The sequence below is a fragment of the Corvus brachyrhynchos genome, unplaced genomic scaffold (assembly GCF_000691975.1).
Source record: "Corvus brachyrhynchos isolate BGI_N302 unplaced genomic scaffold, ASM69197v1 scaffold62, whole genome shotgun sequence".
NCBI classification, from domain to species: domain Eukaryota; kingdom Metazoa; phylum Chordata; class Aves; order Passeriformes; family Corvidae; genus Corvus; species Corvus brachyrhynchos.
In genome coordinates, this window is record NW_008236629.1 from 2,760,397 (window position 1) to 2,786,602 (window position 26,206).

The 26,206-nt window shown below is 41.5% G+C and overlaps 1 protein-coding gene across 1 annotated transcript in view; it reads right to left on the bottom strand.

The window, feature by feature from the left end:
* Positions 1-5,444: 5,444 nt before the first annotated feature.
* KCNQ1 (potassium voltage-gated channel subfamily Q member 1) overlaps positions 5,445-26,206 on the bottom strand; it is a 295,756-nt gene continuing 274,994 nt past the window's right edge. The window contains exon 18 of the mRNA XM_017726569.1: positions 5,445-7,529. Coding sequence (XP_017582058.1) covers positions 7,326-7,529 — 204 coding nt within the window. The 3' untranslated portion in view covers positions 5,445-7,325. The remainder of the gene's footprint in view (positions 7,530-26,206) is intronic.

The window sequence follows — 26,206 nt, forward strand, 5'->3', positions numbered from 1 at the left end:
GCTAATCACGGGCTGTGCCGTGCCAAGGAGAGGGGCAGGCACCGGGAAACATCCCGGGGCTCCAGCTCCAGTGCCACCAGAGCCAGCCAAAAGCCTTCCTGCCTTCTGCTGGCTTTGGACCGAGACCTGGGTCAAGTTGTGGAAGTGGGAACACCAGATGGAAATTAAGGTTCAGGACACTTCAGGGTACTTCAAAGGTGTATTAAGGCACTTAATACGTTTGGGTGCAAGAAGATCAAGCCAGGGCAGTAAAAATGATGCTCAGGCTGCAAGAAACAGTGACTGAAATGTGTGTGCTTGGGGCAGTACATTTTGCTTAATGACAAGACCTGTCTTTTGGTGCATCTTTCTGCTCCCCTGCTTCTGGTTTCTATCTTGCAGCTGCAGAGTATTCTCCCACTTCTCAGCACAGGAGAGAAAATAAATGGAAAATAAAGTACTGGCTTGATTGCCAATGAAATAACAGGGAAACATTCGCAACCATTTAAGCAAAGGCAGTATTTCAGATCTGCTCTCTAATGGCTGCAAGTGAGCACACATGGTGATGGCTGTGAGTCTGCAGCTCCTGCAGCACAGGCAGGGGAGGGATTCAGCAGGGGAAGCACATCTTCTGTCATTCAAGCCTTCCAAGACAAGTTATGATTAAAAAGATGTTGTGGCTTGCAGAAGACTCCCTGGTGCAGCTGTGACCAGTCTTCATGGGGGTAACTCTTACCTGATCGTTCCCAAAAGCGATCTGAAGGACATGCATCCCTCTGCCAATCAAACCCACATAGAGTGTTTCAATGAACAGAAGGAACTAGGAAAAGGGACGCAACCAAAGCAAATTTGGGGGCAGCCTAACAGCTGAAGATGCAAAAGGAGTAAAACCTGAATCACATTTATGTTTAGGTTCCATGTATAGACAGCCCAGTTAAAAACCCAATTAGGTGACCATTAGGACTAAAAAATTACTAGGCAATGCTTAAACAACAGACCATAGTACCTCACAAACTGCTTGCAACCCTAATCCTTCACACGTGGTTATCATTCTTACAGCATTGGTACTGCTTGTATCAACTCTAACCTATTCATTTTTAAAAATTAATGATCAATATAATCCTAAGGACATTACATATAGCAGAACTGAAAACTGAATTTATTTCCTCAGCTTCTTTTTTTTTTTTATTTCCCTGTAAGATTGCCTGCACAGAAAACAGCAGTGATGAATTTCAGCATAGCTGGCTTTAAAGGTTGTGTGAAACGCACAGGCACTGGGGGCTTGGTGTGTGATGCTCCCAGACTTGGGAAATTACAGCAAGAAAATCTCTATAGATTTGTCTGCACATCCCTGCTGGGAATTCAGCCCTCTCTGATCCAAGACAGTTCACTAAGGGCTGCCTAGCCCATTTTCTGCACCTGGCTGAGAGATTGACCAGCAACTCTATGGGGTCGTGGAAGCTTTATTCCCTTTGTTCCATGGGTGTCTGCCATGGAGAGCCAAGCTTGGATTAACTGAGCCTAAATCCCTGGGCAGCCTACCAGGGCAACGCTAGCTCTGAAACAAACGTAGCTCCAAGATGTTTTCAAGACTGGCTTTATGGATCAGCTCTTCTTAGGTGCAAATCCACAGGCAGAGAGCACAATGCCTCATGTCAGATCCCTGGGAATTCTCTCCCCAGAGGCAGCAGTTGCCAGCTCATGCGGGAGTGATGTGAACTTGGGCAGTGCCATTCTTTTGGGGCAGCCCTTCCCCAGCAGTGCTCCCCTGCCAGCGATGCAGATAATCTCTCTCTGGACACCACGCTGTGTTACAGTAACATACATGGACACGGTTCATAATGTGCCCATCTGGCACCTGCGTGTTCTTCGTTGCAGCATCAAGCATTTTGATGTTTTAACTCACTGTCATTGGAAGCAATGTGAGGAAAAAGCTATTTTCCAGGATCTTTCAATAGCTGATCCAAAGGCAAGGTGCATCACGCCTTACAGGAGCCAACAACTCCCACGAACATGTCTCCTGCATGTCTTCTCCTCACCTCAGGAGTTAGCAGTGGTCTTCTACTCCAAAGTGAGGGGTTACATTTCTTCCAGACCTCTGTGTTTGGGCAGGGAGAGAGAGGACTTTCAGCCCAGTTCCTGTGAAAACAAGGTTAATGCACTCATGCTGTGTTTGTTTTGCCTCCCCCTAATAACTTTTGAACCTGTTGGCCTTGTTCAATTCAACTTGACAGAAGGATAGAGGTCTAGAAAATAATTAAATTCTCGTAAGTTTTGTGAAAATAGGCACTGATGTAGAAGACAGAGGGGCCTGGTGTCAATGTCCTCACTGAGTAAAGGCTGAACATGAACGCACATCTCGTTGGGCATCAGGGGAACAACACAGAAAACAAACCTGCAACCACAAAAGAAAAGCTCCAGCTGAAATTCACACTTCTTAGACATCAAAGTCAGACCACAGACAAGACCAATAAAAACAGCATTCACAGAAGTCCTTGCTAGTTTCAACGTAACATCTTCTGGCTATTCCATGGGATCGAAAACTTGTTGGGATGTAGCTAAGTGTCACCTCCACTTTGTACTGGCATAACAACCTGCTGCCTTCATCACAGCTGCTGCTGCTGCTGCTCAGGAGACCCATGACGCAAAACCTTACAGAAGCTATTTTAAATGAAACTGGAGGGCATTTTAAAGGCCTTTGCTCTGTGTTGTGTGTGTGCAGTAGGTAAAGAAATTCCCATCACAGAAGTGGAATGAAATACCTCTAATCGTTGTGGCTTGAAAACACAAGTGGCATGCAGGAATATTAGAAACCAATGATTTGAAAACAAATGGGAAACAGAAACTTGTGAATTCACATGGTTTTGTGGCTCTGTGACCATGAAGAAAGCAACACTGCCTACACAACTGAGCCCAGCTTCCACTGAAAGGCCATGGAAAGGCATCTTTACTGCACATTTTCAACTTCCAAAGGCTGCACAACTGAGCCCAGCTTCCACATGAAAGGCCATCTTTACTGCACATTTTCAACTTCCAAAGGCTTACACTGAGCTGCATGGACTGAGCAGTCCCACTGCAGGCAATACCCAACTCCACGCCAACATAAATCAAGTGCACAAGTACATTTTCATAGGAGCTGCATCAAACCTTCAATCTTTTTTCTTTTCTTCTCAATGTCTCTCTTCTTCCCCAACCACCACCCCAGCAGTAAAACCCATCTCAGCAGGGCACATGAATATTAGCTTAAAACTGTTTTTACCTTTTCTCCTTTAAACTCCTAGAAAAGAAAATCTTCCCGTGTTTTACTTTTTCATTTTTCAAAAAGCAGCTTGTTTCTTGCCCAGATCTTTACAGCTCAGCGGCCTGGAATATTTCCACCTTCCTCAGAACTGATGGGTGCTAAGTCAGCCCAGAGGTTATCTGCTAGCAACAACCAACCTCAATTTGCTGTGGTGAAATGTCTGTTTAATCCACTGACATCCAAAGATATCTGCCTTAGCTGCAAGTATGAGCATAGCAGTGGCCCATTGTGTTATTTGAAATGAACCTCCTTTAAAGCAGAAGAGTGAAAATGAGTGATGGCCAGGCTTCTGATCTCCTTTTGTAAGATACTGTGTGGAAGACGACCTAAAACCCAGCCTCCTCTAACTGTTAGTTTGGCAGCAGGCACTTCCAACTGAAACTCCTTGGGCTCGGAATAATTAAGGGTTTGCCTGTAGCAGGACTCCAGGGTGGGTAATTACTTATCTGAGAGTGGTACCTCCAGTTCCCAGAGGGCAGGTCCCTTTGTGTAGGCACTGAGCAAACACACAGAAAGGGGCCCTCCCTGTCCTGAGGAATTTGTGGTCCAAACAAACAAGTGAGCTGAGTGCAGGAGAGGGGGCAGCAGATGTGGCCAAGCAGGTGAAATGACTCGCCCTGAGGTCACACTGTAGATTAACGCTGATGCCAGGCAGTGCTTCTGTCTCTTGAATCCCACCACATTCCCCTCACCACGAGCCCAGGCTTTTGCTCATGGACTAAACCTCCTGCCCTGCACAAATCCTCTCCACCTTCTGTGAATCTTCCTTTCTACGAACTTGCACATCCTCTGCCTCTGCTGTGGGCTGAGGCAGGGTGAGATTTCATCCCCTCCTTCAGTTGGGCAGCCCCATGTTTTGCCTCCTCCCCTTTTCCCTGGCTTCCTACCTTCTGTATCTGGCATACATCAGGCACCCCCCTGCTAGGCTAGGGAAGCTGAGCCAGCTAACATTTTTTTAGATTACTTTTTTTTTAACTGACCTATATTATTTTTAGACAGGGATGAGGGTCTAGGCCTAACTTACACTAGTCTTAAAATGCAAACTGCTATTAAGCTGCTCTAAGAAAGAGGCTTCTTTTGCAGACTCAGATATATTTATTTTAACACAGTTCACAAAAATGGGGTAGAACTTTAAAGTCAAACCTTACACTTTCCTTTGCTCCCCTTCAAGATATTAACAAACATTTCATACCCACTTAAAAAAACCCACACTTTGGACAGTTTGACTGAACGGCAGGCACAAGCAAAAGGGTTTTAGCAGAAACACATACTCACTGCATGCTGCTTTACTTCAGGCTGCTCCAGCACTGGACTGCTCAGCTCATCTTCCCTCTGCTGCTGTTCCACAGTGCTCTGTGCAAGAAAGATGCTGAGGCACCTGCTTCCAGGAGAAGTCATTGAGGTATGAAGCCCCAGCAGGGCAGATAATTCCAGTCAGTCCTCCAAGCAGAGAGGTCAGATCTGTCTCTGGTGAGCCCTTGGGGATGGCTGGCTCCAGGCAGCTGTGTCGCAAATTTGGATGGCTCATTTTATGATATCCCTCTTCAACAGGGAAAATCAAACATCTTCTTTTCCTTAGGATGAGGTGGATTATCAGGTACGAAGTAGCAGATCTCAGAGCTTTGTACTTTCTGAAAGGATCAGCTGGACTCAGCTGAGGAATCACTGACCTCACAACTGGCGACCTGCCTCAAAAACCTGTAAAATCCGGTGATTCCGATGATTCTGTTAATGGAGACTTTCAGATGGTTATAGACCAACTGACTAGAAAGGGAAATTATGTTTTGCATTAAGTGTTTACTGTGCCAGACTGTTATCACCAAGATTAGATGTCAAACAGAGAATGGAGGGATGGTCTTGGGAACAAACAGGCAGGAATGGACACATTTTCTGCTTAAAACAATGCCTCTAGAAATGCACAGACCTGTCTGCTTCCAGCCAGGGCCACATGACACAACTTTCTCTCCAAAGCCATCCCAGCTGATGAAAGTCCAGATTTTCTTTTATTTCTTTAGTGAAGTACCAGCAGAAGTTTTACAGGCCTGCATTGCAAATAAAGGCATCAGTACACTGTACTGTGGGATAAGAGAGAAAAGAAAAGAAAAGCCAGCAGCTTTCTTGTGTGTATCAAGTGTCTGGCTTTTAGAATAACCAAAAGACATGGCACTCTTGTCCTGTGTTTTATTAGGAAATTAACAGGCTGATTGATAACCTGAAATTACAAAGTCAATCTCATTTAAAAAATGTTCAAAATCATGAGAATAATTTTGATTTCTACGAAAACATAATGCCCAAATACAATTCTTCTTTTTGCCTGTAAATTTCTACACCTTTAACATTTATCTACTGTACAACAGAGAGGCTGGATAATTGTAACAGAATCTGTAAAGTTAAATACAGGATACTTTCTCTGCAGTCCAAGTGGAAGAGATGAAATGTTGGAAAGAAAGCCCAGAATGTGAGCAGCACTGTGAGAAGGTTCCCTGTGATCTCATTCACTATGCATCAGTTTTTCAGATTGCTCAGAGATATTACAGACTGGTAGTATTAACTGCTCTGCCAAGGTATGAGGCTTTAGGGCATCCACCAGGAGAGGGAGACCACTGTGAGGTGCAGGGCCTGCAGGGAGGGGAACAGGGTGCACTGGCTGTGTAGGATGCTCAAAGTGCAAGAGCTGATAAATCCATCTACATCTCTCTTTCCCCCAGCAGTATGAGCTACCACAACCACCACGTTGGACTAAAGAGCTCTTCCTGAGGCTGTCAGCTTTAAAGACTGACATGATTCAGGCACTGACTCTCTGCAAGGGCTTAGTAATTTCAGCCTTAGTAATCAAAACCCAACTCCTGCTCACACTGTGTGTGTGAGAACTCACTCTGAGCCAACACTGTTGGTTTCATTGCAGTCATCATGTGGGGCAGTGAGCTTCAGCCCCATGGGCTGTGGCTGAGGCCCTCAATTCTCTAAATAAAGAGCTGGCATTTGTCAATACCAACGCACTCTTGTTGGGAGTTGAGTTTCTCAAGACATCATTCATGGAAACATTAAAATTGTCATATGTGCTGTCTGGATGGGAGATGCTTTCCTGAACCGAAGCCTCGATTCCTGCAAGGATTATGGATGTTCTGTAAGTGGCCAGCTCAAGCGCTTAACCAGTGAAGTCCAGCCACTTCAGCCTCTTGTATTATTCTTGGCCTCTGTAAGCTAAAAAGCAGTACATTTAAGAAGTAGAAAGCCTTCCTTTTAAAATGCTATGTCAGGACAAGTACATTCAGACCACTGTGTTTTCTATTTATATATAAATTCTTTGGCAACAATTTTCTAGAAAGCAGAATGATTTTTTGCTATATAATACTTCATTGTCCCCCCATGAAAAACTGATATCTTAGAAAATCTATAGCACTTTCCACTATAAACAATATTGTTCCAGATTAAGGATTAGTTCCTCCCTGAAGAAAAACAGATTTTAAAAATCTGGTCATTATCTGATAACTGTTTATATAGTAACACTAAAATAAAACAGAAAAAGAAAATCATTCAGTATGTGGTTTGTTATTGTCTAGAATGTTAGTGTGTGTTTATACAATAAAAACAACATAAGTTATCCTAGTTTGTTTTAAAAACCTTAGTAGCAGAAATAAATTGCTATCTGCAGATTCATAAACAGAATGCATTTTTTTCCATCTAAGTTCAAGTATTATTAGAATATTATTATTATTGTTATTATTATTATTATTATTATTACAGGAGCTCTAAATCCTTGCCATTTTGCCTGTCTTTACATCATTTTGGTCTTTTTGAGAAATAACAAGTTGAAATCATTTGTTCAGGAACAAAATCAACACGGAGCTTCCAGAAGTTTTGCCTGGTGGAAGACAGCCTGGCAATCCTTTGGCTACTGTGGGTAACTTTAGAAGAGTGGTGTAGATAGAGCAGTTGCACAATTTCTTGGTTGGCTGATGAACTTCATTTCTCCCAGGTTCTCAACACTCAGTCCCATTTAGAGGAGTAAGGCAGGAAGAACCCAACCCAGACTCGCACCACATCAGGATATGTCGTCTTCATTTCTTCCCGGTACTGTCAGCTGCTCGTAGGTGGGCAGGGTGTTGTTGGGGAGGAAAAGCTCTGAACCGACGTTGTGGTTGCCTCTCTGAGATGATCTGTTGTTGCCCTGATCCCCCTGCTGACGGGAAACCAGATGATGCAGCATGTCTGTGATGAGGTTCAGCTTCTGGTCCATTTGTGTAACCTACAGAGGCGAAGGGGAGAGGTGTTTAGTAGCAGCATGCAAGGAGATTGCAACAAACCAGCTAATAAACCTGTAATATTAATTAGGATCACAGCAACCTCTGTGAAGATACCACAGATTCACAGCTCATCGAACAGATCCTTAGAAATGTAATGCAATAGGTCAGGGTTGAATGAGGACAAGCTTGTTAATACTCACCTCTGGTATGTGCTTTGACACCCATTTCATATCTGGGCGAACACATGACAAATGGGATTTTAAAGGGATGTGCTGGCATAGAGAACTAAGTCCCAGAACCGAGTTTCTGTGGGTTTTGGTTGGGGTTTTCTTTTTATTATTGTGTCCATTTAAAAAAAAAAAAAACATGATAAACTTCTAGCATGCTTATATGCCTTAATAATACCAATATGCTCTAGTGAATAACTGCTTGATTTGCAGCGATCTAATCTACTCTTAATCTAGGACTGAGTGATGCACTTTGTTACATTTGGGCTCAAATAACAGCTCAGGCCACAAAATGCCCGTAGGTTTTTTTGCTGCCATGAGTGAATAGCAGCTGGGAGTGGGACATGAGTCAGTTTTATGCTCTCAAAACCCAGTGACACAGCATTCCCTAGGATTGCCATTTGAATGACGTGATCCCCAGCAAGACAGAAACCAAGAATTCCAAGATGGCTGAAAATTAATTTCTTGACTGGGGGACTCCAGGGGTTCAGCCTCTATCCAAAATGCTCATTTTCTTCTTTAGACAGAAGCTCCTTAAATTATTTAATTTCTCTCTCTTTTTCCCCCTTTTTTCTGCTCTTTCTTCTACTCTTTAGGAGAAAATACAATGAAAAATCTGATGCCTGAGAGAGGTTAGGTTATGGCTGGATTTTTGGCATATATTTGTGGTACTCAGAGGAAAATTGAGAATTCTAGGAGCACCACAGATCCAGTCTCTGGTTTCTTGTATCTCCCAGTCAAGAAGTAACCACTGTCACCCCTTTTCTGTGGCATTGGGAGCCTCCTATCTGCGCTGAATCTGAAGTACTGAGCAAGATATCTGAAGGGGAAGATGGGCACTTCCAACTTCAAAGTCCTGCCCACTCTTTAACCCTTGGCACTGCAAAAGCATTGAAGTTGGGCAGTAAGACTCTGCTTTATGGCCTCCTACTCCCTTCTTCCAGCATAATAAAAAGGCCTCAATTGTCATTGCAGTCTCTGACCCATTGATCCACAGGGATCCTAGAACACTGAGTAAATTCTAGGCAAAAAGATGTAATACATTTTAGAAAGGGAAAAGAAAGCAAGCAGAAAAAAAACCCGTGGTAGGAATAAATTGTTGCCTAAAATATCTGTTAGAAAGTAGTGAAAAGCACATAAAACTGCCAGAGAGAGCATGAGTGGGAGCAATTTATATGTGCCTGGCTCTCATCCAAGTATCACACAGGACAGCAAAAGACAGTAAGGCTGAGCAGAACATCAACAAACCTGAAGGATTTCAGCAGAGGCTAAAATGTTTTTCCACCATAGAGAAAATGCTGGTTTTTTTCAAACACTTTGTACAACTGGTAGGGAAGCAGATACAGTGATTTAAAAATATGAGGTGCCAGAGATTTATACTTTGCAGCTGGTTTTGAAAACATGAGGCGAAGCACCCTAGATGGTACATGAAACACTAGTAATTCTGGATGGAAATGGCTGTTGAAAGATGAGATTCTACAAAATGAGGAAGCTGAAGAACAGATAAGTTCAAGATTTCTACAAGGAAATACAGATGGAAAACTGAGCAGATCATCAGGTTTTCATTTCATCACTATTTATTCCCTCTCTTAAAAAAAGACACATTTTGCCCAAATGGTGCCCATTACAGATGGCAAACTCGTGATGCTTCAAGTGTCATAGTACAAACTAGTGGCAGTGAAACCTACAAAAATACCTCATTCCTGCATCCCCCACTGCCCAGGTATCGTTTGCTTTGAGACAACCGTGCTGGAAGGACTGCAGTGAAAGCCTGCAGACAAACAGCTATCTTCAGAGTCTGAAGGACAACTCTTCCTTCTACAAGAAGTATCTTTTTGCTGACTATTCTAAACGAACTGGGGGATTTTTTATATGTATATATTCCTTAATTTGTGATTCCAGGCAGGGATTACCAGAGGAAACACAGACTGGAGATATATCTGGAAAATGTGCATTCATGAAACTCTTGCAGTGATGAAGTATTGAACATGACAGTAGGTTGGACAGAGATCTGGATAGTCCTTCAACAGCTGTGCATCTTGGTGATGAAGTACTGGGGAGAAGTGAGAAGTGAATATTCTTGCTGGGAAATAAACTCCCAGAGATAATTGTCTAATTTCTTCTAGGCAGCAAGGTCTGGCTGCTGCAGCTGTGGAGTGCTGGAGGCCCACAGAAGCAGAGGCAGAAGCTAATTGCTATTGAACTGAGCCATAGGAGATTAAAAGTAAAGACCTTTGTTGTCCATGCTCCTGCTCGTTGGGGTAGGGCTCTAAAGCCACAAAGCTTTTGTGGAGGGGGGTTCAGCAAGCTGGTTGTGTTTAGTTGTTGTTTAGTCAGTTTTGCTTTCCATTTCCCAGGGGGTTCTGTACCCGTGAAGGGCTTGCTCCAAGACACACTGAACTCAGCGGTAGATTTTGGCAGTCACAGACTCCCAGTGACTTCAGTGGGCTCTGTGCCAATCTTGGACTGAATTGTCAGTCCCAAAGAGTAACATATTCTTTGGATACTACAAGAGAAGAAGAGTCTGGATTTCTGTGCATGGACCTTCTGCTTCTTGGGGCTCTATCAGAAAAGATGACATTTGCAAATGAGGCAGCAGTGGGACAATGGGCCCCCATCCTTGATTCTGCCAAAGCAGTATCTGCTTAAAGTATGAGATATTTTAAAGAGAGAAGTAAAAGCCACCAGAAGGCAACTTCTACTGTCATCACAGGTCTCTGATGTACCAGAAAAAGAGTCTTGCTGGTGAACAGCCTAGTTTATTATCATGCCCAATCTGCCTGTCATCATCCAAACACACATCCTGAAATACATCATTCACTTGTTTGCTGCAGAGATAATTGTACCCACTAGAAAAATGTCATTGTGTGCAATACCCTTTTTATTAAGCCAGCTTTACGCACTTAGCATGGAGAAATGTATCATCTCCCCTGAATCATACTTTCAAACACATTTACTTGATTAGAAATTAGCTCTGATGCCAGAACGAATAAAAGTAAAGCAAACAGAAGAAATGCTGATGTTGCTCTAATCTTAACCACTTTGAACAACTCTGATCTCTCTACTTAAAACAGCAAACATTGTTAATTACACAGAAAAATAACTCAGAGTGATTTGTTTCCTTTAGGAAAAACTAAGTAAGTTCTTTGTAGCTGATTTATGTTTCATTAGAAGCATGATGTTTGATGATCAGATTCTTTATATACAAATAATTTCCTTTGTATTTCACAGTTGTTGGGAAGAGCAAGCAGTGTTTGAGACTTCAGAAATGACACACCACAGTTATTCCTAAGTCTTACCGAAATATTGTATGAATAAAAAATTTTTCCATCCTCTGAGTTAAGTTCAAAAAAAAAAAAAAAAATTCAAGGATCATAGATTGTGCACAGATGGAGAGAAGATTTAAACAAGTTTTGAATGTAGCTCTTAGAAATGAATAAAATCCCATCCATGCGGTGCACTGAGAAAAAACGAACCCAAAACCAAATAGTTCTTCACAACAGCTGAAAGGTTAGCACACAAATCTTAAATGGCACATCATGAGGCAAAGTTATAACACGCTGTTATAATAGTGTCTTTCCATCTTTCCCGCAGGCTCCCTTCAGGTACTGGAAGGCCACAATGAGGTCACTCCAAAGGCTTTTCTTTTCCAGGCTGAACAATCCCAGTTCTTGTAGACTTAGTGACATGCATTTATAAAGGTAATAATATTTGTAAAAGGATCAAAGGCATTCCAGGAGGTGCTACTGAACAAGACAGAGACTGTTCTCGCTGAGAGAACAAAATAATTTTCAATTAAAATTGTCTATTATTTTTATCTATTAAAATTCCACAAATCTTCATGCTATATTAACTTGAAACACTTGGTAATTTTAAGCTTTCATAACAAGTTCATGGTATGATCTGGAACATACTATGTAACAATGAATTTATTTCCTTGCTTTTAAAAACAAAAACAAACAAAACAAAACGAAACACAACACAGAAGCCTGGTTGTCTCCAGGGACAGATGGGTAATGGTCTCTTTTAAGCTCAGCAGTAATGGAGAACTAAAGGGTAGCACTTTGGAGACCTACTCCCAAAACTAATTATAGGAATTTACCAGGAAAAGGCAATGACAGACACAATTACAGACCTGGGTGGAACAGTATTTTCAGCCACGGAAAGCTGAAGGACAAAACTTTGAATTTGGCATAATTTCGGCCACAAAGACCACAAATTATTAATAGGTTATTCCAAATATTCCTCCATGCTCTGGAGAGATCAAGGTTGATTAATGCTGTAGATTAAAGCTGTCTCATCTGCCCTTCATTCTCATCCTCAGAGATTTTAGAAATAAATATTAAGGGTAAAAATCATATTCCCTTCGAACAGAATGGTGTTTTATAATGACCTATGTTCTTAACATGGTTGTGTGATTAAACAGATTATTTGTCCATAATGAAGAGAATTTTTATCAGTGCATCGCTCACTCAGTGGGTTTTGGGGGGCTGTCCTTGTTCTCAGTAACGGGAGCCAAGCATGAAGCTGCTAAAGGAGAAGAGGGAAACCAGGATGCAAGCAACGCTTGGCTGAATGAAAATGTGATAAAGGAAAATTTCATCTGCTTTTACAACATTAAACTCCCAAGTCTGCTGCCCTGACTTAAGTAGCATTCATTCCTGAGGGTGCAGCATTTCAGCTCAAAGTGAACTAACTCTTAAAGGCACTTTTTCAAAATAACCAGAGAGGATTGGGGAGACCTTAATGTATTTATCACTCCTGGTGGCCTGTTGGTAAGGAGGATCCTGTTGCTCTGCAGTGTAGCAAACTTCTAGGGGAAAAAAAATGATGCTTTCTTTGAACATCTCTCCATATTGTATCAAATCCCTAATGTGTTTGCTGTTCAATACCACACTCAGTAATAAGCTAGCTTTATCTTTCATAAAAACACACAAAGAAGTCCTTTTTGCCAACAAAATCATCACCAGGCACACCAGTGACTCAGCTGGAGAGAAGATGAAAGGCAAAAAACATTCCAGAACTTAAGATACCTGTTAATGGCAATGTTATGAAGAAATGTATCAGTATCCAGTGGTACTTAACAACAGTGAGTCTGTTCCAGAAGAAAATGTGTGGTTATAAATCACGTTTGTCTTTGGTGGGATTCTTCCTATTTAAGTTCTTCAGAATATTTGAGGAAGCTTCAGAGAGCAGCTTCCCTGGCTCCTCTTCTTGCTGACATCTCAACATTTCTAAAAGTAAATGCTTTATTTTGGAGGGGCCTGCGGACAGGGACAGGTGCAATGTTAGGAGTGGCTTTCTAGAGGAGCTCAGGGATAGGTATGGGAATCTTCCCACAGAATTTATTTTAAAATTTCTCTGTAACAGTGGCAGGAGAGACCAACCATTTCAGTATTATTAAAGAAAGTCTCTTTCTTCAGGTGCATGATTCTTCAAAAATCACGGAATGTGTCTTCCTGCCATTTGCAACACCCAAGATCCCAGATTCTTGCAAAACCCCCTATCAGAACTTCTGACTTCGATGTGTTTTATTTTGTTGCCTGAGATGAGGCAGCAGTTTTGCTGGAGGCTTTATTCCCACCACTGAGGTGTTTAAAGAAGAATGTAATCTGCATGAAGGAAGATTTCTTCTCCAGACTGTCTGTACTTTCTCTTGAGAGCTGGCCAAAGAAGAAAGTATGTGTGTGGTGTCCAGGGGAAGAAGAAGTGGAGCCAGTGAAAAAACACTCTACTGTAAGATTGATCATTGCTCGGAAAACATGAGAGCTGAGCTTCTGAGGAACAAAATTACCAGGTTTTGAAGGTTACATGGACAAGTCTCTCTCTAGTCAATGAAAATATTATATGAATGCTGTAACCACTGTCTTAACTGACAAATAAAATGGGTAACTTTCAGACAAAAAGCATCTTTGGAAAGAAAAGCACTTGCTACACCCTGAGTTCTAAATCAGTTCTCTTGCATAAAGCTATCAGTGACAATCTCTGCTTTGAGATACTAAAAATTGTCCTGTTTTTTCAATAAACTGAGACTGCTGATGCTCTCATCTTGCTGCGTATTTTTATAGTAAAATATTTATCTTACACTTCTCAAAAGCATAAAAAACCACTTATTTTTTGTAGTAAGAGCCCTTGAACAGCTGCTGAAAACTCACCATTGATTAGGGTGTGCTGCTTGTGCATTCAACAGAGGGTGATGACCCTGGGGAGAAAATTCTGAGTCGCTGAGTCAGGATCAGAGCTCAGCAACAACCAGGATTTATAAACCAGTTGCTGGCTCTGATTCTCCAGAAGTTATCTTCATATCAGTGGACTATTACGAAGGGCTTGACTTGTACAGTAAATTCCAAGTGTACTGTCTAGAATCTCAGTTTTGTCACACATTTTTTTAAAAATTGTTTTGTGAATTAAAACAAACGGGCAACACCAGCATGTGGCCATTTGATTACTGACTGCAACACTTGTGGCACTTTAAAGTAATTTTGGTTTGTTTGAAGAATTTTTTCCTGGTTGTGCAGCACAAGATCTCGGGTAGCAAATGCTCAAGCTATAGGAAATGGGAGAAATCACACGGTTGATTTATGCATTCGTTCTTTCCACTAGGATTGGGAAAGCAATTTTGATAAGCAAGTAACTAAACTGCAGAGAATTATTTTCCTTTTCCAAATGTTCCTTTTCTCCAAGAAAAGCATGTTTTTCTGAAAGCTTCCTCAGAGTTTCTGGAAATATGACATCTCTGGTTAATTAGTCACTCAGCTGCACTTCTTTCATGATTCTTAGAAGAGTGTAGGCTACAACTATAATGCCATTTTTCAGATTAGGTGTCTCCCTGAATTATATTTGAACCCGATGGTAGAAAGAGACATGCTCTGATGGGGTCAAAACCAAAAAACTGATATGAAAAAGCCACTTCAGTAATATATGATGGAATAAATAATATAAAATACAGCAGACCAAATACAGAATATTAGCAGCATGTTATCAAAACTATTTCTTCTATGATACCGCCACTTTTCCCTACAAAGAAACAAGTGGCAACAACAGAAGTTGTGCTTATGTAAGAGAGCAATTCCTTTATAAAAGGAATAAAAATTATGAGGAATAAGTAGAAATCAAAAGTTACAAACAAGTTGGTTTTTTTTTTACAGGTCACCTTCATAAGATTATTTGTCTATAACTTGCTGCTTGACTAACAGAAGCAAGGTAAGATGAATACAAACCACTCCTTCTAACAAGGACGTTGGTTAGGGTTTTTTTGCTGGCAAATGGGAGAATTAAACTACAGGAGAGTGAAATGGATTTGGTCATGGACTGTTAGGGAGTACAAGACCTCGAAAAGTGGAAAGATTTTGGGACAGTACTTCTTTTAAGCATTTTTTTTTTCTGGGTTCAGACTGGAAGAGGGGAAATTGGGGCTAGGTATAAGGAAGAAATTCTTTGTTGTGAGGCTGGTGAGGCATTGGAATGTGTTGCCCAGAGAAATTACAGATGCCTCATCTGTGGAAGTGTTTGAGGCCAGGTTGGATGGGCCTCTGAACAACCTGGTCTAGTGGAAGGTGTCCCCAGGGCAGGGGGCTGGAACTGGATGATCTTTAAGGTCCCTTCCAACCCAGACCATTCTATGATTTTATGATTCTTTTAGAAGTGGAAAGGATTCAGAAAGGCTTGAGGGTAAAAATGTTGGAAAGGGATGACCTAAAATGCTAGTAAGTCAAGACAGAAATGAGGACAATGATGGATGTGGCTGCAGGAGATGGTCAGAAGCAGAGACTGGAAACAGCTGCCACTTGAGAAGAGAGAGCAGAGAACTGTGGTCTCGGTTCAGCGCTTTTGTTGCTGTTATTAACAACTTGCAAAAATATTTGGCTTGTTTAAAGCACCCAAACTGCTGGAAATCAGCTTTTCCTGAGAGCCTTTCCTTAGCTCTAGGTGTAGTTTTGGGCCACAAGGCCCTGCTGCTTGCTCACCACTCCCCAGGCTCCCAGGCCAGTCCTGCTGGCCTCCCAGCTCTCAGTCCATGCCCAGATGTGTGCAACGCTCGCAGATCTATCTGGCATCCAGAAGGCTATAGCCAAGCAGTTAAAATTTGTGGTTGACTCTTGTTTTAGATAAATCAGACGAGACTTAAAACACATGGAAATTTTTAAGTTAGAACAGCATCCAAAATCTACAGTCTTTGGCCCAGCACTGCCTCAGGATACAGCTTTTTTTTTTTTCTCTAAAATATTACAAAGGTCAGATTTTTTTTTTTTAACCCTTTCCTCTAAATTAACAGTGTATCAGTAGATAAACAAGGGAGCTTGGAATATTTTTCTCTCCTTGCATGAAGCCAGGAAAGGGAAGTTGAGGGTCTTGCCTCTAAATATAACTTTTATCAGAAACTACTAAAGATGATCAAATCCCCCTATCCTATTAACTGAATTCTCTGATATTTTCAAGAATTAGCTTATCTTCATTAACTATAGCCCCACCTTCAGGAAACAGTACCTCTTTGACCAGACACAACTTTCCTCTGTCTCTGTTTAAAAATAAGTCATGAGTTGGCAAGAAGGGAGGGGATTCTTTCTTTACAAGTGAATCAATGATACCAGAAGGATTAGAAGTTAATGTATCTACAAAAATTGCTGGATATCTATCCAGCACCATAATCATAAACAGCTTCTTAAATTATGCTTAAATTGAAATCCATCCTTATGGAGGATGGGAAACAGGCGTGAGATAACCAGAAATACAGTGGAAATACAGATCAAAGAAACCAGGAAAAAAAAGCCCCTTATCTTTGTGCAATAGTTTGCATAGAGTTCTAGAATAAATGGCAGTCATGTGCAGGGCCAAGAGGTGGACTCTGATGACCCTTAGGGGTCCCTTCCAACTCAGCATATTCTATGATTCCAGGATTAGTGCATCTACAGCACTGTGCAAGCCAAGGTGCACGTAAGCACAGCAGGTAAATCCTGTTATTGCCAGCACAACGTGAGGGAAACTGAGGCAGTACAGTCAGTGACTCACCTTCAGATACAACAAACGTTCTTAAGGTCAGCTTGGATGAGCTCTAAAAAAACCTTAAAAATATTTTCCCTGTCCTGGGCACATCTTCCAATCTCAAGGAAAACTTCAGAGCACATCTCTGGTTTTTATTATTGAGACAGAAGGTTGAAGAACAGGTTGCTTTCTCATTCTCAATCACATTCTTGCTCGGCAAAACGTTTCTCCGCGGGGTCCTTGAGACTGAGCACCCCGGTACCTGTCTGCAGAGTAAAGAAAGGCTCTCTGTTTAGCCAACAGGCACTTGTATTTCAGATGCTTCAGTTCCACAGATGTGAAGAAAACTCCCCGTGGTTCTTGCCTCTGGAGGACCCTTTCTGCTGGCTTAACTGTGGCAGTACAGCCTCTGAATATCACTCCATATTTTCCTTGTCAGAAGTTTGGCTGTCAGACAACAGCTTTCCCCTAGCTGTAGATTCCCGTTCCCGGTGTGGAACAGTGGCATATTTACAACACTTTAAAAAGTGAAGAGTACAAGACCCAACTGGCATAAAAATATGTCCAAAACTCTTCTCCACAACAAAATAAACCCCAAATCAACCCAACCCCCAATGTTCCCCTCCCCCCATTAAAGAAAACAAAAGTGACTAATCTTGACCTCTCTCCAAAGGGGAATGTTTTGCTTCTTGAATCCTTGGCTCTGGCTCTCATATGATACTGGGACTATGACTAATAACCTCTTGCCAGAGTACTGCTGATAATTTCACCATTGAGTAGCTGTTCTCATTCTGGGCCATCATAGTATGCACTTAAGTTGCCAAGATTTTATTTTTAGAAAAACAAAGAATAAGATATACACTCATAATCCCCAGTGTTAGAAATACATTTTTCAGCTTTAACTGTAAGGTTTTGCCTGACAATTTTTCCTCCTTCCTCCAAACTGTTCTTTTTCAGATGCCTGCTACGAAATGGTTCCCTTTTTCCTTTCTTTCCCTCAAACACTTTTTCTAATTCAAAGCAGATTTGGGACTGCTGCTCTTTTTAAAGCAAATCTGCCATGTATCATGTCGTGTTAGGTCAGCACTGCTTATGTTATGTTTCGCACTTCAGCCAAATGAGGCATCTATGCTGCTTTTCAAAGGGAATAAAGCCAGACTAGGTGCAGTGGCCTTTATGGCTGGAATAGATCCACAGGTTATGGATCTGATCTCATGGCATGGCACAGGGAAGGACACCATTATCTGCCTTTTTTGCTTAAAAAGTTAAAAACCAAGATAACTTCAACTGTTATCTCAAAAAAAGTGTTTTCTTTTGCCAGCTTCCTTTTCAGCATCCATAATCTACTAATTATTTGTAATTTGATAGTTACTGTGTGGGCAAAAAAGGGCATAAACCCCTTTGTACCTACAATGAGCTTAAAAAATTAATCACCATATGATGACTTCTGCAGCAATCAAAAATGGAAGGGGAAAAAAGAGTGGGGGAGAGAAAAGGAGAGAAGCAATTACAACAACAGTGAGTTTTGAGTGAGTTTTCCCTCAGGGCTGCTGGTAATTAAACTAACGGCAACATGAATCTCTGTTTGATGTGGTCATGAATTTGTTTTCAAAAGAAAAATCTTTAAAAAGATTCTTTCAAGAGAAATTTTTAGAGAACAAGCTCAGCATGAATAATTAGACCAGAAATACTTTGATAAATATTATGATGGAGAAGTCATTTATGGGCCATGGCATCTGAAGGTTAGAAATCCTGGTGATAAATAAGGTGGCAAGTTTGCACCCATTTTGAACACACAAAAACAGGGCTGTGTTCTTGTTTGCTTGAGCCTGCTCCTCAGAAAGGAGGCGGCCTCTTGTTTTGCCATTGCATTAAGCTTTACAAAGACACAGATGCAAGACAGAAAATTTCAGTGGGAAAGCTCAGTGGAACGAAAGAAAACCACACACAATTCCAAAGGCACTTTTCATTCCCAGGGGCTGCACAGAGATCAGAGGTGAAATTCAGTGGTGATAAAAAGTCTGTGAGCCCACTCTACTCCCCCAGCCTTTCCAACCATCATTCAATTCTGCTGAAATCATATCCCTGGAAATATCTCCTTCAGAATCCTCTAAAAATAAAACCACTTGCATTTTGTAGAAATTTAAGCATCCAGCAAACCCCACTGAAATCCAGAGAAGATGCAGGTGCTCACCCTCTAAAATCAACTTGGACATCCTCAAACCACATTTCATTCGTTTACTGAGCGCTTCAAAAAGTCGAGGCAGATACAATCAATCACAAGCCAGCAAATAACCAACGAGTGAAGGAGAATGTAATATATTTACCAGAGGAAACCCATGTTTACAAGGAAAAGAAACCGCTTGTTGGCTGTCATGGTATTATTCATAAAGGCAAACTAGGAGATCTTATGGATACCAGGAGCAAAACTACAACAAAGGCAACCAACTGCTAATGAAGAAGGGTTTTCAGTCAAATTTCATGGGTCATACAAAGTCATTACCATGCCTGCAGGAGTTCAACAGCTCTGCCAGTTGAATTTGGGGGGGACAAAGTGGTTATTTTGTTACGCATTTTGTAGTTTTAGACATTTTTCTTTAAATTTCCAGTTCTGAAGCCAACCAGCTATGCAAGAATATCAGCTTCAATTTCCAGAGTTAGCTTCTGACCAGCTTTATTGCAGAGGAAACCTTGAAAAGAAGGTCTTCTGTATACACCAAGGTCTCAGAAAGTAGATTTTAAAGACCTGTATCTGTTCCCTTTTTTTCCTACTGCTTAAATACAACCTTACAGTGTTAAATCAATTTCCCAACACTTTGGAGGCTTTATACATTTTGAAAACTAAGAGACAGATCATTTGGCAGCTACTGGTAACAAGTTCTGCATGGGTTAACTTTCCCAATTGCTCCCACTGCAGGTTTCCCTCAGGTTTTGAGTCAGTTAAAATATCAAGGCTCTTTTCCATAACATTTTAAGCTATAATGTCTTCAAAAGTAAGCAAACGTTTCTGATAAAATAACATGCGTGAAAAATGTAATGGATGACAAAGATAACAAAAAATCCTTAGTGCTTTTCTTTGTCAGTAACTTCTTCTAGGAATACAGCCAGGCTGGGCATTTGTTTGGACTGGTAAACCATGACTCAAAAGTGGATCTCTTGGCAGCATAAGCAACTGCTCAGTGATGGAAGCAAAAAGCTCACAATCTTTCCTAGCTGATTAATCATTTTGACAGGCCTTCTGAAGACTAAATGATCTGCCCAGCTCCAGATGTTAGATGTGCATCCACCTCTTATTCTTCTGGTTCTTAGGCAGTAGCCTGAATTGTTCATTCTCAAGATAATAATGACCATTTACTGTTCAAAACTAAAAAGGGCTTTGGGCTTTGTAATATTATATTATGATAGAGGAGGCTACTGAACAAGATCACACAGCACTAGAGTCTAGACATGATGAAATGCTAGAAGACTCTTCAGGCAGAGGTGGTGACAGTCTTGAGCACAAAGCTTTGTGATGTTTCCCTTCTCCATTTCCACCTCCTACCAGAACTGTTATCAATTGCACAAAGGCGGAGCAGGAACACGTGGCTGGCTCTCTCTCATCACGCCCCTGCCATCGAGGGCTGCACTAACCCCCGTTAAATCAACAACAAAATGTAGCTTCTCGGTGATGGGAGGCAGCATCTGTTTCACAGCACAGGGTAACGCTCCTCAGCATTTACAGACAGGAACAAAAAGCAGCAACACAGTGAAAGCAGGGCAGAACGTCACGGTGGCAGAGAGAAGGTACTGAACCCTGTCTGAGACAGCCAGAGAGTGCTACGGGATCTTCAGTGGCTACAAGTCATGAGAGACACCACTTTAATTGTCATGTAAAGGGGTCATCCTCCACAGAGGGACCAAGTTTGTCTTGGGCATCTGCCAGGAAGGACTTCATTGACAGCGGCACTCCAGGAAGGGAACACCAGAGAATCAGCACCCCGTGTCTGAAGCAAGCTGAGCCTGCTCCTCCTGGAGGTTGATCACTGGTGTTCACATAGGCCACACCATGCTTTACTTGGAAGATCTGGGTATCACCACAAAAACTGGTTTAGCTGCAGGCATTTCCTATTTTCCCTTTGCATATTTTCCTTAAATGAGTGAAAGAAGTTATGCTGAAGTAATTTATTTTCTTTTTTCTGCTAATCTCTTTTGTTAAGTAGTATTTTTGCCCCAGCTCAATGGAGAGAGTAATCAATTATTCAGGAGAAATTAATTCACCCCTAATCACACAACCTTTGAAAAGAAGTTGTCCTATAGTACCTACTAAGGACTTTACAGATCAAAATGCTAACATAGTTCTGAATTAATAAAGATTTTTTCATCCATTTTCATGGATAGTTTTATGTGATTTGACTAACAGCTTTAGCTGTGACACATCTGCTCTGAAATGTGAAAGGGCTTTACTTCAGTCTCAAACATCACAGCTCCTTTCAGGTGTAAGATGCTGCTGTTTATAGTACCTGAATTGTTGATTTATATTTTTATGGAATCATAGAATGTCCTGGGTTGGAAGGGACCCTAAATATCATCTAGTTCCAATACTCCTACCATGAGCAGAGACACCTTCCTCTAGACCAGGCTGCTCAGAGCCTCATCCAGCCTGGACTTGAACAATACCAGAGCCATCAAGAAATAAACTTCTCAAGTTCTATCTAAGTTTTAAGATAAATCCAGAACAGCAGTGGGAATAACAAAAATTATAAAAATGACCAAGTGCTTCTGTTTTCATTTTTGACCTCCAAGCCTCAGAATCCTCTATCACACACAGTATTCATGGCTGAGGAAATGGAAACAATAGAAAGTGAAATGACTTGCCTCAAGTTTCTGCAGAAAATGATGTCAGAGCCAGGAATAGCACCCACACCACCTGAAACCCCGACAATAACCACACCAATGCATCTTTCTAGCATGGACATGGACTGTCATGATGACACAAGTGTCTGACACTGCCTTTTAAAAGCTGATTTTCAGAGAGGACAGAGGAGGTCTGGTTGCACTTACTCCTCTCTGGCTCAGGGAGCACTCACAGTGCACACGTGCAAGTGAGTAGACCATGTACGACCAGCTCTGATATGCATTATTTATACAACAGTTCTACTGACTTAAAAACTAATGAATCCACAGCCTGCAGATGATGTGCAGACACACAGACACATCATCACAAATATAACTTTATCTTGATTCTTTGTGTTTTTTCCCCCTGCTGCTGCACAACAGAGCATCTAGTACAATAGCAAAATAAGCCTCTGGCTAAAGCGTAATCTTGCTTAAATCACAGCCTTTCTCCAAGGCAACTGACACATAGAAGTAAGTGCCATTTTCCAGGGAACCATTTCTACAGGAATATTTCACACAGAGGAAACGCTGTCAAGCTTGTTTGCAACGCAGTGCTGCAAAATGCTCCACACTTCCCTTACTCTCTGAGTGCCCTCGACTCCTGGTGAGCTTTTCACTGAGGAAGATCCATGTATTTGGATAGAAGTGAAACACATAGTCTGTAACTTTGCACAATACAAGTGAAAGCACAATACAAGAGGTCAAAACGAGGTTTCTCTCCTTATGTATTGTAATTATGGTCTGTTTATAATTCTACAGTTAATTTAGGGCTTGTATGTCCCCGCTGGACAAAGCAGCTTGCCCTGTGTGGAAAAGGACATTATCTCAATCTTTGCAGACTGTCCCTGAGCCTACAAACGCTTTTGTTAGTACAGTGAACACCTGTACTAATTACGCACTTCACTCACTCAGGGGTCACTGCTCATGGCAAAGGTTTTAAATCAGCCACCCCAGGAGACAGACATCATTATATTTCTGGAGCAGTCATTCCAGTGCTGCAAAACTGGGCAACCCTGGAAACAGATTCACACTCTGAAGCCTCTAAAGGTGAAAGACTGAGATACCCCATTGCTGGACACAGAATATTGGAATGAACAAGAGAAAATGAAGAGAGTAATCAGAAACTGTTGTTGAAATCTTAAGTTTAGCAATATTTTTAGTGATTCTGTGATTCTTCTGACTTCCATGTAAATAACATTTTTTTCCCATCCCTCACTGTATACCAATACCTGACTCAGCAAGACGTAAGCACTTTGTAAGCACGTGAGAAGTGTAAAATAACTTAATTTTGTTCACTTTGTGATTATCACGTGCTATTTATGCACCTACAGTTATGCTGGAACTCAGATGCCAAGGTCAGCATTCACTTCTTTCATGGATGTAGTTCCCCATGAAGTTATGTTCAGTTCTTCCCAGAGAGTCCCAGTTCACACTGATGCTAATCAGTGCTGGTACTTCCCTCAGCTCAATATGCAAAACTTGCAGAATCAATGGCATATTATGTGAAAACCAGCATCTAAGTGGCTGTAGGGGGCAGAGGTATCTGCATTTTACATTACTCTTCTCCTAATCACTGCATGTAAAAGCTGTCAGCAGGTTTGTCACTGGGAAATCGCAGAGCAGAAGGTTACTTTGGGTAGGTGCTGCCTTCAACTAAACACACCCCAAGGTGTCATGCTGTCCTCAGTATACAAGTAACAGCATCTACCCAAGGCAAGGAGCACTGGGGGCTTGGGCAGAGCTCTCCATCCAGGTTTTTGCAGATGCTCTGCACCCCCGTGCCATAAATGGGGCAAATAAAAGGGAAGCAGAGGCAGGATTTGTTCAGAAATAGCGAAGAACAGGAGCCAGGGCAGAAAAATAATGGAGCCAGGGCAGAGAAGGAATCCTTGAAGTATTTGGCATTTTCACAACTGCTTCCTATGTGAATGCTAAAAAGGTTTTCAAGGATGCAAATGACCAAATATACAAATTCTTCCTAAAGTGCCTAGGAACTCTAACACTCAAGCTAAGGGCAACGAATCAATGTATTTCCTATCAAATTAACTCCTAACTCTTTAATCTGTACTTCATCTTTACAAGCGCACAGCATAAATTTTCATGGACATGTAGATGCAAATTTTTTCTTCCATTTGTGCGACCCTTTTCAGTCAGATTCATTAGGCAACGTTAGAAAAACAATAATGCCTTGAGCTCTGTGTACTGCATGAACCTCTCTCTCCCCCTCCGCTGACTCAGGAACGGGACATGTTTTGCAACAATGTCACCTAAATATACAATAGTCCCAGTTCACTCCTCTTTCACTCCAGAGTAAATGAGGAGTAAACTTATTGATGTCAATGGGATTAAGGTAATATAAATGCCCTGAAAAGATGGATCACAGTTAGCACTCAGAAGAGCACACTCTAAAGGTCTGTCCACTTGCACGCAACATATCCCCTACAGTAATAGAATATAGTAAATGACACATATCACTGCAAAGAACTCCTGTGACTAAATGGTGCATTGTGTAAGGCAGACCTTTCTTCAGTGCACAGAGACAGCCTTTTCTTTTACTTCTTAAAACCCAACCCTGTCATGCAAATTCTAGCCAAGCCTTCACTGTTCTGTTATTTAAATTTCTTAAACCTTCACAGCTTCATAGAAAACATACTATTAAAAAAAAAATCCAACTTTAACAGAAAACACCAAACTTGGCAGGGTGTATTCAGACAAACTATAGTTTTGGAAAAGAAATTGCAAGGTTTCTAGCATACACTGTAAAAGTAATGAAAACCAAAAGGTTATCTGAAGTGTAATTTAAAGAAATGTGTTTGCATTGTATTCAGATAAAACAATCCTGAGGCCATGTGTAGAAGTCCTGGACTGCAGGACAGTAATGAGTTTGTGAATCAGGACTGTAAATTCCCTTGCTGCGAATGTGGGAGCCATCAGGAGCACACAGGATTGAGTCAGCAGTTACCAAGGCACACACATACAGCACAGGCCACTCAAGTCTCCAAACTGCCATTTATCATTTCCTGACAGAACAGTTTCTTGGCAAGCCTCCTTTAAAAACAATTTTTTTCCAAAACAACCAACCATTCCAGCAGGCTATGAATACCACTGTAATTTGGTCTATTTTTCATATCAAGTAGACTATAGGCTCTGGTTTTCAGTTAATTAAAGAAACCTTCTTTTCAGATTTCCAAACATCGCTTGCAGCAGGGTAGAACCCACAGTGAGCCAGCCCTAAAACAGTGCCAGTTGCAGACTGAACTGTATGGAAATGGAAGGAAAACCCCCTGAAACATAAATAAACCCAGGGTTTGAAGTTGCAAAGCCCAGCTTACACAACACCAAATTTAGTTGCCCTGCCAAACTGTTAAATTTGGTCTCAGATGAAAATTGCTGTCTTGGGCTTGACTGTGTTTCATTCTCCTGAATGTGTCTTGGCTCTGAGCTGTGTGCCAGAATTTGAACTCCATATGTTGTTGTCGTTGTTATTATTCCTACTAACACTAACAGCACTTTAGGAGCCTTGTCTGAGGTCCGCACACACACACACAGAAACAGCCCTTGCCTTGAAAAATGCATGATCTAAAGAGATGAGATAAAAACAAGGAGTGGGACAGAGATCAGATTTTCATTCCTGTTTTATACATATGCAACTGAGATATGGAGGGATTAAATGTCTTTCCTGTGCTCACACATAAAGTATCTGGGGCTAAACCTAGGAACTGAACCAATGTTTTTCAGTTCAAATCAACTTCATCTTCCTTCATTAACCTTTTACTTACTAACTACAAGTCTACTCCAACCTGTGTTTACAAGCTGAGATCTCAGATGCATTCAGCCTTTAGGCACACAGGCTCCAAGCACAGGAAGGGAACAGCACCCCTCTAACCTCTTGCAACAATATATATGCTCATATAGCAGTAGTTACTCAGGAACTTAGTACTTGAAGCTTTAGAAAAATCCAGCTCAGGAAATAAAGTCCCATATTTGATTTCCTATTTGGTGAGGGAAGCCTGGATTCTGCTGTTTCTCTGCAGAGTCCTCTGTGCAAGCAACCACAGAAACAACAAACTGTGCCATGCTTCAGGGAAAAAGTAAATAATTACTTAAGGGATTTCTCTAAACATCTGACCTGCAGCTCACACATTCTTACTAAAAAAAGGGAAAGGAAAGAAAAGAGTAGTTATGCATGTTTTAGTAAAGAACTTTGTCTTCAGGAGAGTTTTGTCAGGCTTGGTGCTGTGACCATTTAGCTGGGGAGCCTGTTCCAGTGCCCAAACACCCCCTGGGTGAAGAACCTTTTCCTGATGTCCCACTTGAATTCCCCCTGATGCAGCTTCATTCCATTTCCTTGTGTTCTGACACTGGTGGCCAGAGAGGTGATCAGCACCTCCTCATCTGCTGCCCCCCTTGCCCTAAGAATGGGTGATTTTAGAGGCTCTTACTTTCATCAGATAAAAAGTCAAGGTTTTGTTTTGTTGTTGGTTGGTTGTTCTGTTTGGGTGTTTTTTAACAGAAAAAATAAATGTACCTGAGATTCAACTTCCAGGTGAATTTCAAGTCTTCATTCCAAAACACAGATATAGGAGAGCATCACA